A 16,623-nucleotide genomic window follows, 5' to 3' on the forward strand; every position below is an offset into this window, starting at 1 on the left:
GCTTCTAAACGACTCAAGTTCTCTACCTAAACGGAATATAGAAAGACTTCGTTTAGCAGACGGCAAACGACTCATGCATTCTAAACATAGCGAAAAAGCTGGTGGCGCTCTCTGTTGGTGGGATACCCCAACCAGTTGAGCTTCATCGCTTGGAGGAGAGCTTTCTCATTTCCTCTGTACTGTTGTATGGTTTCGCATTGAAGTTATGCATCGCTAGAACTAGAACGGCGATACGATTGCTTAAATACTAAACTCCAACGGAAACCACCAGCACTGAAGCAAGTGAGATTTGAGTAATGGTCGTTGGTGTTGATACCCGTGTATCTGACCACACGACCCAAGTGCCACAACCCAAGCGCCACTGATTAAGCCATATTGAATATCCATAGAAAAAAAAATGAAAGCTCCACAGCTTCATTGGTTTGATAAATAAATGGCGTATTAAAACCTGATTATTATATTGTTATCCTTTTCTTGCAATGTGTTTCGACAAGTTTCATCTTATTTAGTTTCATGACCTATATAGCCTTATAACTTTCCGAGCAAAAATCTATTTGAATGGTCGTGTGGTCAGATACGTGGGTACATATCAACACCAACGACCATTACTCAAATCTCACTTGCTTCAGTGCTGGTGGTTTCCATTGGAGTTTAGTATTTAAACAATCGTATCGCCGTTCTAGTTCTAGCGATGCATAACTTCAATGCGAAACCATACAACAGTACAGAGGAAATGAGAAAGCTCTCCTCCAAGCGAGGAAGCTCAACTGGTTGGGTATCCCACCAACAGAGAGCGCCACCAGCTTTTTCGCTATGTTTAGAATGCATGAGTCGTTTGCCGTCTGCTAAACGAAGTCTTTCTATATTCCGTTTAGGTAGAGTGCTTGGGTCGTTTAGAAGCCGTTTAGTGGTCGTTTAGTGGATTTGTGGCACTTGGGATGAAGTAGTGATGTGCTGTATGGAGCGCACCCACGGCTCCGATCCGACTCCGACTATTGTTAGTTCGATTCCGACTCCGGCAAAATGGAACGACTCCGAACGACTCCGACTCCGGGCGACTCCGGGCGACTCCGGACGACTCCGGACGACTCCAAATGACTCCGAACGACTCCGAACGACTCCGGACGACTCAGACTCCGGGCGACTCCGAACGACTCCGACGACTCCGAACGACTCCGGACGACTCCGAACGACTCCGAACGACTCCGGGCGACTCCGTACGACTCCGAACGACTCCTGATATTGCAGCGCGGACCTACCTTCCGGAGTCGATTTCGAATTTATCGGAGTCGGATCGGAGTCGACTCCGGATTTTTGCCAACTTTACCCATCACTAATATGAAGACATTTTTTTTATTTTTTTTTTATGCACATGTTCACTTATATTAACTCCTTTGTGGTTCTGCAACCAATTATTTCACTTTTCATAGAAATTTTATTGGAAAGAGTCTCCCGCTTTATGAGTTTTATATTAAACTTTTATGTTTAGTTGCTTACCTTACAGTAGAACAGTAGAACACATGAATTCGGAATAAAGGGGAAAAACGAACACAAACACGCAAGTGTACAACATATCACAAAAGAATATGTTTTATTAAGAAATTTGATATTTGAAATTTTCATGTTTCTGCTGCTGTTGCTGTGGCTGCTGACGCTCGACGGTCTTTCGCTCTATCTCACTGGTAGTGTGTGTGTGTGTGTGTATTATGGATCTATTGTTTATGCTACAGTTATTGTATTTCTTTTCTTTTTCTTCTATATAATTTATTCCCATTGTGGCCCAATCTAATGGAGAGTAATCGAGTAAACGCAACCAAATGGGGCCTGATCATCGTTAAAATGATGTAATGCAATTACGCGTTGACTGTGGATGTGAAAGAGGAGATATAAAAAAGTATTTTAAAAATATTGTTTTACCACATCGTTACACCAGCTTTGTGGTTATTTTCCAATTCCAAACACCTGGTATATTGTAATCAAACTCAAACATCAGATACCAAAGTAAAAACGTAATGCAAAAAAGCAGTGTAAAACAAAGTGAAACACTGAAAAGATAACACACACGTCGCGTTGGAAAATGGATCGCTGTCCGTAATTTGAACTGTTTTTTTGTTGCTGTGTTTTGCTTGTTTAATTGTTAAATACTAAGAATATCTGTATAAGTATCTCCTCCCCTGCCCCTTCTTCTCGTTCGAGTTCGAGTGTACGACTTGGTTTCATTTTTTTAAGTAACTACTTTCCATCATCTTTCCCTCCCTAATCCTGCATGTTACTTAACGCGTCGTTCTTGTGTGAATTTGTGTATGTTTGTATATAATATATATATTTATCTAATTTATATTGGCCTTTACATTCTGTGTGTTGCTTTTGTGTAATTTTTTTGTTGCAGTTTTTGGCTTCCAGATTTCCAGATTTACATCCACCGGTGTTTGTGTTTGTAATATGTCGTTTGTAACATTTTCATGCTTCACTTTCCGTGCCTTTTGCCGGTATTCCATTACGTCCAATAATTGGAGGAGGCTTTTTCTCTACACGGTTAACACACCTGGTGGCTAGTGTTGCATTTCAACTGTTTGAATGTTCGACCATGTTTTGTTTCGTTTTTATTCAGTAACTTATTGAACCTTTTCAGAAGTTTACAGTGAAAACGCTTATGTGTTTGCATGTGCCTCGTGTTGCTTTTCTGTCGAAACAGCTCGCTTCATACACGACACACACACATATACAAACGTGGATCGAACGGATTTTCTATGTTTGTTCCAGGGCCGGCCATCGCATACTCTACTACTCAGTATTTCTTAACGTGCTATCAATAATCGGTTTACTTTCGAGATGAGAACATCAAACATACAAGAGAGACGACCACAGTTGCTTACGGCAATTAGTGACGGAAAGTACGCAGCCAGTTCCATTGCATTCGTCATACCCACTTTTCCTTTTCTCGCTTTCATTCTTCATTCGTGTTTGCTGCTGCGATTCGTAAAATCGGAGTGTTAAAAGTGGTTTCGCACACCCTACCTTTCTCTACCCTTTCCATGCGAAATATGTGTTTGTGTGTATGGATCTGAGTGTGTGTGTGTTGTGTGTGTGTGTGGGTGGGTGATTTTTAAATCTATCGCAAAACATTCAACGAACAGCAAACGCCGCCTGCCTGAACCGATGAAGAAACGGCACCACATTCGTCGATGTTGCAAACGGAAGAGAAACTGATACCGGCCTGGCTGGCGGTTTTAAAGTTGACTACTGAAAATGGAATTCATGTCGATTAGCTTGCTGTTTCTGTTATCTAGGAGCAAATATAGGAGTGCTGCGATTATGCTATGCTTCGGTTCTCGTTTCGTCAACGCTCTCAGCAACGGTCGCAACGCGAAGAGTTTTCGGGTTAGGGATTCTCGGTTTATTGAAAGAAGCTGATCTTGCTGCTGTTTATTAGTGATGGCCGTTGAAACAGTTAATAGTTCTTTGCCTTTCGGTACGAAGCAACGCCGCGAGAGGCCGGGAAAATGAGGCGACAGTTCTGTCAATATATTTACTTCTCCAGAGAGATAAAAGATTCTGACTAATAACTTTTCTCCCTTTTTGATGTGTGCTATTGTTTAAGAATCTTGCATGAATTTGTCTCGGTTTGATTTCGGTTTGTGTGTTTTTATGCGTTCCTTCAATGCATTTTCTTTCGAAGGATAAAACGTTTATTTATTTGATTCCATTTATGAAATGTGTTATGCGTTGTGCGTTGTTGCATTGTTGTATTATCTTCTTCCTGCTTACCGCGCATAAAGCCGCGTTTTGGATTTCCTCTGAGAAATACATTACTTTACGTTTACACTCACACAGACAACACATAAACCCTTCTGTTTTCTGTTGTACATTTGGGCAGACAGACTTGTTTGAATCGTTAAAAGCGCGAGACTCTGCGGGACGATCCACATTAGATGTCCCGCTTTAGGCTGCAATCTTCGGAACAGGGCGGCCAGGGCCAGAGGTTCTTGTGTTCAAAGTGTTTCTTTATTTAAAAAGACAGGCCACACTGTTACCAGACCACATTCAGACCCTGCTGGATAGTTGGAAGTGCCCCCAAGGAACCCCAAGGTGGTTTTGTTTCACTTAATCATTTCAGTTGTTTTATTACGTTTATTATGATTTCTGCTTTTTTGTTGACATAAGATCTGAAAAATGCCATTTGCCGGTATGATACTACATCGCAGCGCTACACGACATTCAAGAAAGTGTCGGTGTCTAGACGTTCAGTTTATTATTATTTGCTAGAAATTATCGAAATATCCCACACCCGACGAACCCTGCTCACGGCTCTGTTGCAGCAGTAAGTAGTGTTGGAGAAATGTGTGTTGTGTGTGTGTGTGTTGGCACTTTATAATCGTACCGATAAATGTACTGCATGTATTTAATAATCTGCACATCTTCGAACTAACCTGTTACGGGTGTAAAACATTTGCCACTAATGCCTAGTTTATGTTGTATGCTTACATCTGTTATGCTTCTTGTTGATGTTGCTCCTATGCTCTGTGTTGTGAGTGTGTGTGTGTGTGTGTCTGTTCGTATGAATGATATAATGCTTCTCTGTCTCTCTGCTAATCTGCTTAATAAATAACGCTACCGATCTCAGCACCGCCCACGAAGAAAGAAGAGAAGATGAAAGGGAAATGGAACTGAGGTACGGTGGCGTGGCAAAAAAAGAACCATACGCACGCACATACGCCGTAAGTCTAATTATTCAAACAACACACGCGCACACTCGCTTCCTCCTGCTATATTCCATCGCAACTAAGTAAGTGAAAAAACGGGGATGCTGCAGGAGGGCGTCTGGAGACAGATCGATCCCAATTCCTTGGGATTGATGGGCAGCTAGGGGTTTGTGTTTTTTTCCTCTTCTTTTCTTAACCCCATCGATTCCTTTCCCTCGCTCTCCTTTCCGTTTTGTATTTATTTTAAAGAAGACGATTGTAGCTTATTGTAACCACATTGGGCGATGATGTTGTGCTGCTGTTGTTTGCTTTGCGCCGGGGGGATGAAAGGATCGGGATCTGCACCGGCTGCACCGATCAGAAACTGAGACATTGTAGAACGTAGGGAGTGAGTGTGTTGTTTGGCACACGCGCTCGTGATGCATTTACTGGCGGTTTTTGCGGACACCTGTGGTTGCGGAAGGGAGGAAACGAGAGAGAAAGAGGGAGAAAAGTTAGTGGACAATTCGAAGCCAACTTTTCACTGCAAACAGTGCGTTCAACTCATATCCATTGCGTGGGGTTATTGGTGGAGCGCCATTTTCTTATGTGATTATTACGTTATCAATCATACAGGGTTTCCCACGATTTATTGGTTGGTTCCAATTGTATTGATATCCAATCGGAAAATATCAATAAATTATGGGAATGAACCAAAAATCTATGGGATACGATCAAAAAATCGTGGGAACGCACCAAAAAATCATGGGAACTGACCAATAAATTGTGGGAACTGACCAATAAACCCTGTATTCTTAAAGTGCTAGAAGTCCTTTTTTTAGTGAGAGCGTTAATTAATATACGAATAGTTTTATCTTTACACCCAAATACCCATTGGATACATATAGGGCTTTCGAAGGATTTTGGACTGTATCGCACATAATTTTGAATTGACTGCGTGATTTTTTTTTGAATCTTGTTTACAATTAATATTTGGCCTCGTCCTGTGATTCATTGACAGTTATATTATATGACTAGACAATGACAGATTATATGACTAGAAAAAAAAAGTAAATACAACATAGGAATTAGATAATAGTTCATAATTACAATAATCGTTTTTAACCATTCTACTATTATATTAGCTTTTTTTTTAACTTTTTCATAAAACTGTCTAAAGCGAGCTGAAAATGGCAACCAAGCAAGGGGTTTTGCTCTGCAGCCTGTTCTCCTTCAAAGACCTTGGTTTTAATAATTATATCTGTCAAACGCGACAGCAAATGCAAATCAATGTTAAAAATTTGGGGTTTTCTCCGCAAAACAAAAATTTCGGCATTATACCGTTAAGTGTTGTTAACAAAAAGTTGTTGAGAGGAATATATTATTAAGTCGAACAGGATGTAAATGATTGCACTTTGTAATAAGTCAGCTCAAAAAGAAAATATCTAATCACGTACCAATAGCTATTTAAATATTTATTTAAATATTGAATTATACTTTGATAAATCACTGTGATAAATCATTCTTTTAATTGATTTAATTGATTTAAGTTTTTGTAAATTTTTTTAAAAAATCTGATAAAAATGGTTTAAAATCATAACTATTTCAAAGAATTATGCTGAGCATTGCGGGAACGATTGTCCTATGTTCTTGCAAACTTTCATAGTATTGTTGCATTTTCTCGGGAACATTCCACTGTTTGTATGTTTCTTTAAATATTCTAATTCAAATCCCTTAAACGTGGAGGATTTATTCAAACGATAAATAGGAAACTGTCAATAAATTGTATGGCGAGTTAATACAAAATGTGCGAGATAAAACAAAAACAACAAATTAAGTTTCATATTACGAATATTGCAACGATTTCTCAGCTCTCTCTGTCTCATAATTTTGACTAAGCCTTTAAATTATCTAGGTCAATCAAAAAGCTTCTGTGCATCAGTTTTTTTATGTGCGCTAATGCTGCTAAACACTCTTTTTGCTTGTCCATTTTCCTTTGGAGATAATAGTGCATTGGTGGAAACACAAGTGCCTGGTGCCGCGGCAGGTGTAGTTTTATTTTTTTTCGATCAACTTTTCTACAACACAGCAAAACCTCAATCGCACAACAAACGACAACCTTCTCACCCGGATGAAATTACATTAAAAAGGAGCGACATTCGAAGCCGCCACACACAAAGATAAAGGCGCTGCAGAGAAGATCAACCGCAGAATTGGGCTGCGTGTGTGTGGATGCGTCCATTACGCGAACTAGGATGCGTTGTTGGGTTGTTTCTGCTTGTTGTGCAGCTTTAGGAACCGCTTAAGCTTTCGCACTGGTCGGGGTGATGGAAAAACAAAGTTTTTTTTTCATGTTTACTTCCCATTCGCTTACACAACAATTCGGATGTGGAGGATCGTGGTGGAAAAAATGATCATATTAAAAGGCATACTGTGGGGCAGGTGGTGGTGGCCCACAGCAATGGTCGAGTGTCGTTTATTTTTCGACACACACACACACACCCACAAACAAAAGCAACACAAAACGGGTTGATGAAGAGCAACCCTTTTTAGCCTGCTTAAAGTTTGCCCCGAGATAGTGTAATACCATTTTTCATTCTTTTCCCCTTTCACCCCGGCATAGTGGGTGGTAGCGCCCAGTGGGCCGAACCTGTGGACGAAAGGGCTAAAAGTGGCTCGTGTGTGTGTGCCACTGTCGGGACATTTACCTTTCTCCTTCTTCTCGGCCTTCGGTGGTTTGTTCTGTTTGTCTTTGGACTTGCCCTGGTTGCAGTTTTTGTTGACCACTCTCGTCGTCTGGCAGGTGGCATCGCTGGTCTGCTTCAGGCTGTCCGTGCGGGACATCTGTCCGTTGTTGTCGCAGTCGGACCAGGCACCCTTGTCGTAACGGCAGGCTGGCGACAGCATTAAAAGCAAATGAACAAAGAAAGAGGAGGGCATACAGTTGTATTATCCGCGAGCATTAAAGTTAAAAATTAACAGATAAGATCGTTTGCCGTCAGCAATATGGTTTCAGTTGTTGGGAGGGTGGTAGCAGCTTGGGAATGGTTGATGGGTAAAGGCATGGGAAGGGATAAAAAAGTCACCATAGGAAGAAAGCTAAGCGACCAAAAAGTCCCTTTGCGTGTATGTGTCATGCTTTTGGCATCAAATAGCAAGGAGTCTGATTTCAGAGCGTCCCTTTTATCTTTTTTAGGGATGAATCATTCGGTTTTATGACATCGACTAACCTTTTTTGCATTTCTTCTGGATGGTACGGGTCTGGACGCAAGACGATTCGCCCTTTTTCAGCGAAAGGGTTCGCGAACGTGTGTTGGACTTGGCGTCACACTCGGTCCACGGTCCCTTGGTGTAGCGGCACTGGGAGTCTGCGGTTGGGCGGTGGAATTGGTGTTTTTTTTTTTTTTTGTTTTTGTTTTTACCATTCATGCGTATCCACAGCGATACGGTGGGAAGAGATTGCGGAAAGAAAGAAGGCGAAAAATAAGATTATAGAAAGTTATGTTTATCGCAGATTCGGTACATATCTAGATGGATGTTACCGTAGACACTACGGCTGTGCTGTTAGTATGATTACTGTTGTTAGTTAGTTACGTTTGTTATTCGGCGATAGAAACACACACACCTTTTACATAATAACGTGCTAAATTATGCATTTTAAGTAATGAATGAAGAAATTAAGAAAAGATCAAAACACACTCACACTCTCACTAAAATTATACGACAAATCACGCAAAGGTTAAGATGATTCAAATGTTTGTCTTATAAAAATGGTTAAAACGCTTGATAAATGATTTATAAACATTACGAACCAGATTCTGGCTGCAGTGGCTATTCGAAAGCATTAAAAAAAATTTGGTTGTAAGGGCTTATCCTTTCATTACGTAACGCTCATAGATAATGGAGGGTTCCTTCCAGCGTTATGATATGTTACATAGAGGGAGAGAACGGATTTTAAGGAATGCTACAAAATCTCACAAATGTTGCTATTCGAAGAGATTCGAGACTCCGAATTCCGTACCAAAACTGATGATGGTGGTTTTGTATTTTGTGGCGCCAAATACGGAATTAATAGAGCGGGCGTTACGTTTTGTTACACTAATTGGGGGATTATTTTGAAATATCACACCGTAAGCGTTACCCAATTAATGGATAGCCGCTAAGCAGGTCTCATAAAATTTCTTACGATATACGATAAATATTCATGGAAAGAAGGAACGGGCAGCCATTTTAATCAACGCATTGCGCAGAAGAAAAAATGTCCTACAAGGTCCAAGTAATGAAAAGCACCACAAATGCACCAACGGCACAAATAACGCTTCAGTCATGGGTGTTACGCGGAACGAGTCCGCAACCTGCAGCACACGTTGGTGCCATTTGTAGCACATTTTATGAATTATTTGCACATTGTAAGGAACAAAAACCGTCCCAGCGTTGGTTCGTTTACTGCACGAATGCGTTGCAGTGGGATCGGGGTGGAGCAGTAAGCGTAAAATTGTGCCACCGTGCGGGAACGGGGCCAAACGTTTCGCTATTTGGCACAAATCAAAGGACCTGTGCTCGTGCTGCTGCTGCTGGGTGGGACATGAAAAATGAAAATGGTAATCATAGTGCACGTGGCATGCACCCTGGTAGGGTGCAAATGCTCGAGGACGACGATTGGTGAAAGCAATTTTCATCCCACGTCGGATGCTGCTCGGAAAAGCGTATTGCGACGCTCCGGTACATAGCTGAAAGCGGCTGTGGCTGGCGATTGTTGCAGGATGTCTTCACCGGTACTGACCACCACCACATGGGGCGTTCGGTATGTCGGTCGAGTAAGCGCATCCAAAGCGTTCGGTAATGTTTGTGAGGTAAACTTAATTTTGATTAAATTCATTCCACCAGAAAGAAGCTGCTGCCCCGGCCGGGAGTGGGGTTTAACGATGCAATAGAGGAGGGAGGGTCGTGAAAGAGGGGGCGGGTGGTTATGGCGTATATGGCTGGTATGTTGCTGTAGTCGTAGCCGAGCTAAACCCTAACATACATACAGGTCGACCAACACAAACGATGGGACGCGTTGCCCGTTGGCCGCTTGCGTTTGTTTGAGGTTAGGACACATCGGCACGGTCCTCTAACTGATTCTGCATGGGATCAGCGTGGCATTAGCGTCCGAGTGGCATATGAGTCTAATTAGTGTGTGATCTTTGTGTGTCTGTGTATCCCTCGCACACCGATCGACATGTGCCGGGTCGCTGATGTATACGATGCGTCCGGATCAAGCAAGGGATTGTGGTTTGTCTCGCTATGCCCCGAGCACACAACTCTTCGGTCCCGCGTCCCGCAGAGGTCGACCTCATAGTGTAAGGGAGTTGGGACTAATTCTGCTTAAGTGTATGCGTGTCGAATTAGCAGGTAATAAATTAACACGAAAACATAGGTCCAACTCAAACATTGAATTTTGTTCGGAAACCACCGACCGACCCGTGCACTTCACAGAAGCGCGGGTCATAAATTAACTTGGAGCGGGTGTAAATTAAGTATTCCGTTTTCCGAGGACTTTTGTTTTTTGTTCGGGAAATTTGAGGCACCAAAACCCTGGAATCCAGAACATTCAACCAGTAATGCATAGCTCTGAGGTATACATTCAATTAAGAATAGTATCTGTAGTAGAATGCAGATGATACAATTATGGTGCTGCAATGTATCTGAGGATACTAAATAATTTGAGGTAGTCTTAGAATAGCCAAAGTATACACTTTGATCTGCAGTTCTGATTGCCCAAAGGTTTCAGAATTTGGTGCATTATAGCTTGATAAATCATTCAATTTAATTCTGAGCATGAGATTTTCATGATAACTTATTAAGGCTTCAGATCTGAATCTCACTTATTACAAAACTCCTGTTTTGTTATCAGAAATTTTAAGAACATTTCCAGGAATGTTCTTATTATCAACTTAAAATCGGAGGAAACACAACACAAACTGATAAGCAAAACCAAAACCAAAGAACATATCGCAACCAAAGAACACAAAATCACACACTCCTCAAGCAGCGGTGGGGTTAGTAGCAGGTTAGTGTAGCAGGTTCACTCCAGAGCTTGGGTCGCGCCATCCACACACTCGGCGGTCACACACGCGTAAAGAAAGCTTCACTTACTCGCTGCCGGCTCCGATCTGGTCGCGTCAGTCGGTTTCACCTTCTTCTGTCCCTTGCGGCCAGAAGTTCCGGTTGCAGACTGCTGCTGCTGCTGGTGCTGCTGCTGCTCCTGGTGCTGCTGGTGTGAGCTGTAAGGGGAAACTTTCTCTTTCTTGTGGTTCTTCTTACCGGCGGCCGCGCTGCCCCCGTTCTTGGTGCCGCGCTCGTTGCGGATCAGCACCTCCCGGTCGTCCTCCTGCCAGATCTCCTTCAGCCCGTTGTCGTTGACCGGCAGGGCGGCTTCGGCGGCGGCGACCGATTTCTTCGGATCGTGCGCGCCACTGCTAGCGGCCGGCGTACCGTACGTGCCGGCCGGGAAGGTTGTCAGCGACACCACCGCCAGAAACGATATTACCAGAATGTTCATCTGTGCAATCGAGAAGAGAGAGAGAGAGAAAGAGGGAAAGTTAGTTTTGTGCTTTCGTTTATATAAAGTATCTTGATGTTATTCTAGATGATAGTATTTCGTAATAATTCAGTATTGATACAAAGCACTTTAAATGCGTCTACAAAATAGCTTCTACCATAGATTTACCGGATCAATTTGCATTCACATTGGTGCGGCCAGTTTACAGCGAGAACCGAGAACGATGGCTCAAACTGATTGCCCTAGACATCGCGTCACTTATCATCCTAAGCATGGATGGAAGGTTTGCTATGTTTCCTGATCTAAATTTCCCACCAGACCCAGAACAGCGAGTTACATCCCTTTCCGCACAAGAGTCCGTACTCTTGAACCATTCTGCCCAACAGGGCTCTTCTACACATCATGCCAATGATCCGATCTGGCTGAAGCCGAACCCTCACATCCATTCATCTTCCCATCCCTGGAACGGGTTAAGAGCAAAACCAACCCGTGTGTGTGCGTGTCCTTCGCCGCAGCTCATCACCATCTCCCAGCGGGAGTTTTGCGGCTGGGCAAAGCGGATAGCTTATGAGCGATGATGATGCGATGGTGGTCACTGCACTGTATATAGGCCCATGATGGATGGATGGCACGTATGAATGGTTTTGCTCGGCAAAAGAGTAGCCGTAAGAATACGTATCCATGTGCCGGAACGCCGAGGCGCACCGTGAGATGATCGTCCGCCCGTGCTCGGTTGGGATGTGTAATAATAAATTCTAATTATTTTTCCAGCCACCTTCTCGGGTCCGTCGGTCACAAAGATACACCCATAGGTGTGTGTGTGTGTGTGTGAGTGTGTTGGCCCCTTGTTGCCAGTACGAGGAGCTACGGTGAGCTTTCGCTGGCTTTATTGGCTTTCCGCTTTGGACCGCTGTGCCACATTGGATGGATGTAATTTTCTTTCGCCGCCGTCGTGCTTAAGGGGGACGAGAGGGTCGTGGGGAGAATAATTAAAACTGATTGCCTACATCGTCCACCCTAATGTCCGGCAGCGACGGCAAACGGTGATGCTTTCTTTCATCCTCTCTTTTGCTCCTTTCCACGCTTCGTTTTAGTTGATTCGACACAACAACGACAAACCCGTTTTACTGTTGGTGGTGGTGGTAATTACAATGACCCATCAACCTGTTCCCGTTTAACATCCGATCTGGTTGTTTTGAGAAGGAAAAAAGAAACCCCGCTACTGATCGGTGGGTGAAGAAAAATAATAAAACAAATATCCCACCATCTCACGCTGACCGCTAACGTTCCACAAAGCAAAACTGCTGGAGCGCCCGTTTTTTTTGTCGTGCTACAAAGTATTTTGCGCGCAGCATTGTGTGTGTTTGCGATCGTGTGGGGCCCTTGGGCGAGAAAATGTCAATTAAATTTTTATTTTACATCCAAGCTGCTGCACTGTGCACGGTTGCAGTGCTGCGAGGAATTTGCTGCATCGTATGAAGGCAGAAGAAGCAAAAGGTTGCTGCATTTGCGCAGTGGTTTTTATTAACTCGGTAAGTTTATTTATACAAAAAACAACAAACTCAAGCTTATGGAAATGGTTTACTACATCCGCTTCCATCGGTCAATATCGATCGAGGGAGAGGGCATAAATGGTAGCCTTTTTGTAGCCTGTGTTTTAAAACCATGCGGCTTTTGTGTGGGCAAGCACTTTTGAATCGTTTTCGGAACCCGGAACGAAAGGTTCGAATTTTATTTGCCTGTCCTGGGTGGAGATGCACGGAACGGAAGTGGCGTTGGAAGAGTGAATTCGAAAAAAGTAATTTACAAGACCAAACCACCACGCTCCGCTCGGGGGTGGTGTTTGTATTTGGGTAGGATTTTATATTGGCCCCACCTTGCCGTGCCGGAGGCGCTTGTTTGCCAATTCTGTCGAAGAGGTAATGCCAGCGTTCGGTGCTGATGGATCTATTTGTTGGGCTATTTTGATTGTTGAGTGGCACATTTTCCTGCTTTAAAATAACACATAACAAATGAAAAAAGTAGTTGATGGAGAATATTGAGGAATACAGAGAAACGGTTAGTAGTGTGGATATCGATATTATTACAATGTGGTCGAAACAGTAGAGTAAAATTGCAAAAATTAAACAAAATTTCAAAAAGGCTTAAACTCCAAGGATGCTTTATGTGTTTCATGTATCGATATCATTCGTTTACTTACAATCTTCCATTCAAATCTTATATTAAATCCTTATCATATTTTTTCCTTGAAAACTTCATCTCTGTTACTAAGCTACAGCAGCGAGTACATCGCAGCGAGCTCGTTTCTCAGTTCAGTTAGTGTAATTTATAATGGAAAATCGCCAACAATCCAGTACGTGCTGGCCTTGGTCACGCTTCCAAGGTTTTTGCCCCCCTCTTACCACACGCTTGACGCGATGCAAATGGTAAATAATGCCGGCTGGAGGAGTAACTGTGTGTGTGGTTTGCAGGGAGCAGTTGAGAAAAACCAGAGCATTAAAGTATTTGCTACCGCGAGCTATCCTCCCACTGTACAAATGGTTGGGAAAGCGAAACAAGCGAGAGAACCAGGCTAAAGCGAGAGCCGGGAAGAAGCAGAAGATACTGCTTTTGTAGCGAATGTGCTGTGGGTTGAGATGAAGATGGCTCCGAAGGGCGAAGAATAATTGCTTTTCTTGTGCAAACGTCGTGTGTATTTTTCATTACGCGTGTGCTGCACGGATTCGTTTTTGGTACGAATGATTCTAGTAAAATAATATTGTATTCGACTTGATATTCTTGCTTTGGGAAGAATTTCAGACCAATTTTATGGATTGTGTTACATGAAGTGGCATCCATTGTTCATAGCTACCTCCTGTTGCAAGAGTAACGATTATTATCAGTGATTATCTTTGCATAACAACCTGTTTCAGCAATGTAGTTTATGTCTCTAAATTAGCAGTTTTGGAGTTTTGATTATCGTAGTTTTCTGTGTAACCGACGTGAAGTGTTACCCTCCACATTTCTCACTACCCCGAAAGGTTTTATAGCCGTCTCGGCGCCACACACAACACCCATGGAAAACTTAATTTCGACCGTGCACCAATTCCAACAAGCTTCCTTCACCTTCCCGTGTGTCGGCAAATCAGCTCGAGCGGCAAATAAAGTTGCCTCCTCTAATCAACCGTAGCAAATCGTAGCAAACCAATTTTACGACCACGTAACTGGCCCGGATTTATCAGTCACGATGCGCTCCCCATCTACGGCAAGCGGAAAGCGACCGCATATACAAGTCTACGATTGACCCTGACCATGGTCCAGCCAGTCGAAAAGTGTCTGCCGTTCTCGCCCTACCTACGTTTCGATTGGCCCGTTAGCCAAGCTAAAGTGCACGTACAAAAACACTCACAAACTCACACCAGTTCGAGGGGTTAGAAAATCACTGTGTGGGGAGATATCACTTGGTCACGTCCTTAATTAAATTTCAACAGGCGCCAGTCGGGCAGCACCGTACTGGTGGCTCGTGTGGTAATCGACCGGTCGGGCGGGCGTCGGGTGGAGGGAGGTCTCGGGTATGGGGTATGATTTGTTCCGACTCGTTAGCTATCACACGATAATAATCACCACTTGCAATCGTGATTATTTGTGTGCCGTCGATCTCTCGTTCGCGCTCCTCGGTATGATGGTGTACTACCGCGTGGAGGTCCGTGACCTATCGCTCTTGTTTGAGTAGGTCGGATATTACGCCTGTGCTAGTGGCGGTTGGATGATGCATGCAGTCCGTACCATGGTGCTGCGGGTCCGTTGATTGTTTGTGACCAGCTTGTGACTCTTATCGTATCATTTCCCTAATTGATTTGTGCAAATTTACGTGCAGCACTGTAACGAACTGGCGGATTTGTGAACTTTATCAATCCAGTGTACACACGGCTTAATGGTCGGAATGGAGGTACAAACAATATTGCAAGGGCTTTAAAATCATCATGTCCAATCGCTCAAATTCTGCACGCAGCCAGTTGTGTGGCATGAGCTACTGGGCTTCTCCATCGTTACGCAGCGACACTTTCTTATGCGCGTAAAGCAAGGCATTTCAATATGAATGTGTCGATTTTTGTGGTATTTGATGTTTGTTGTCGTAATTGAGGCTCACTTGAAGCAAACACTTGTCGATAAATCGACAAAGTAGATATTGCGTCGTTTGCATCAGTACGCAGCCAGTTAGTCACTATGAGCTACTGGGCTTCTCCATCCGCATTATTTCGTTTATATTTTAAGCAACTAATTGTACAACAAATATGTTTGCATTTTGTTCGAAAATATCAGGTCCATGTTTTCTACCTCCACTGTCATGGGACTTAAACATTCCCGTAAATCATGGGAAACTATTATTACACTACATTCACTCGTGCACGCTACTCCCCACCCAAGAAAGGCCAACAAAGGTAGCATCTCTGGCCCGGCATTGTGCCCGTTTTTCAGATAACCTGAAAACGTTGGAATTTCCCGATTCCGGTGCGATGGTGCTGCTGCTGCTGCTGCTGCTACTGCTGGTCAGCTGATAAGGATGGGTCCCAGCAGACGCATGACCTGGGACCACCCGGAAGCGTTTAATTAATAAATCCCCTATAAATCATAGCACTTTTTGCACTTCGCAGCACTTTCCACGGTCGATAATGCTCCTAAACGGTACGGAACTGCGCGGGTATGGTGCTGCAAAACGAACGGTCACCCGTTCGGTCGGCTCTATCGGAACCGAATTGACTTTCTGTGCAGAAAAAGGTTTCTCCAAACCCGGTCACGAAATCCCTGAACCCGAAACACCCACCCGTTTACATCCCACCTGCTTGCCTGGTTGGTTGGTTTTTTGTGTGTGCGTGTGTTGGTGCTGAATGAATTTCCAGCCGATTTTGCTTCACAGTCGGTGTGTGACAAAAACGGAGGAAACGAAGCGTTCGTTTTGTGTTCCCGTGACCACTTTTCGGAGTATTTTCGATGTTCAAAGTCCACTTCCGCTAGGGGATGGGAACTGAAAGGCAGGGCTGTGGTAGTAGTTGGTAAGACGATAACCTCTCAAAAGGGCCAAAAGTCAAAAAAAAAGAAGGAAACCGGGTTGAAATGATGAAAAGGATAAGACCGGAGCGAGCAGTTGGGCTACGGTCTCTTATCCGTTTCCGGTCGAGTGGAACGATGGAAGGATGGAAGGCTGTGCCGTATATCCGCCCAGTTTCGGTGCTGTGGAAAACCCGGCCATTCGCGCGGGCTTTCACCTCCAATAAAACGAACGCCGTACAAACAAAAACTGCCCCAAAAAAAAAGGTGAAAGGTTAAAACCGTAGCTTCTCGTAGGTTATTGCAGGGAAGAGTCTTTTCACCACACATACTCACACACATGAGGGGGAAAAATTTGGATGCTTTCAG

General features: G+C 43.5%; 1 protein-coding gene across 4 annotated transcripts in view; it reads right to left on the reverse strand.

The window, feature by feature from the left end:
• Positions 1 to 3,602: 3,602 nt before the first annotated feature.
• Positions 3,603 to 16,623, reverse strand: part of LOC120897838 — a 59,667-nt gene continuing 46,646 nt past the window's right edge. The window contains exons 3-6 of one of the 4 annotated variants that reach the window (XM_040302973.1): positions 10,989 to 11,226; positions 7,914 to 8,050; positions 7,391 to 7,578; positions 3,603 to 5,151 (exon numbers count right to left, since the gene is read on the reverse strand). In XM_040302973.1, the coding sequence (XP_040158907.1) occupies positions 5,061 to 5,151; positions 7,391 to 7,578; positions 7,914 to 8,050; positions 10,989 to 11,226 (654 nt within the window). In that variant the 3' untranslated portion in view covers positions 3,603 to 5,060. Of the gene's footprint in view, positions 5,152 to 6,326; positions 6,998 to 7,390; positions 7,579 to 7,912; positions 8,051 to 10,820; positions 11,227 to 16,623 lie in introns of those variants that run through there. The other 3 variants (XM_040302972.1, XM_040302974.1, XM_040302971.1) reach the window with 3 other exon arrangements.

This window comes from Anopheles arabiensis, chromosome 2, assembly GCF_016920715.1.
Source record: "Anopheles arabiensis isolate DONGOLA chromosome 2, AaraD3, whole genome shotgun sequence".
In the NCBI taxonomy this organism is placed as follows: Eukaryota; Metazoa; Arthropoda; class Insecta; order Diptera; family Culicidae; genus Anopheles; species Anopheles arabiensis.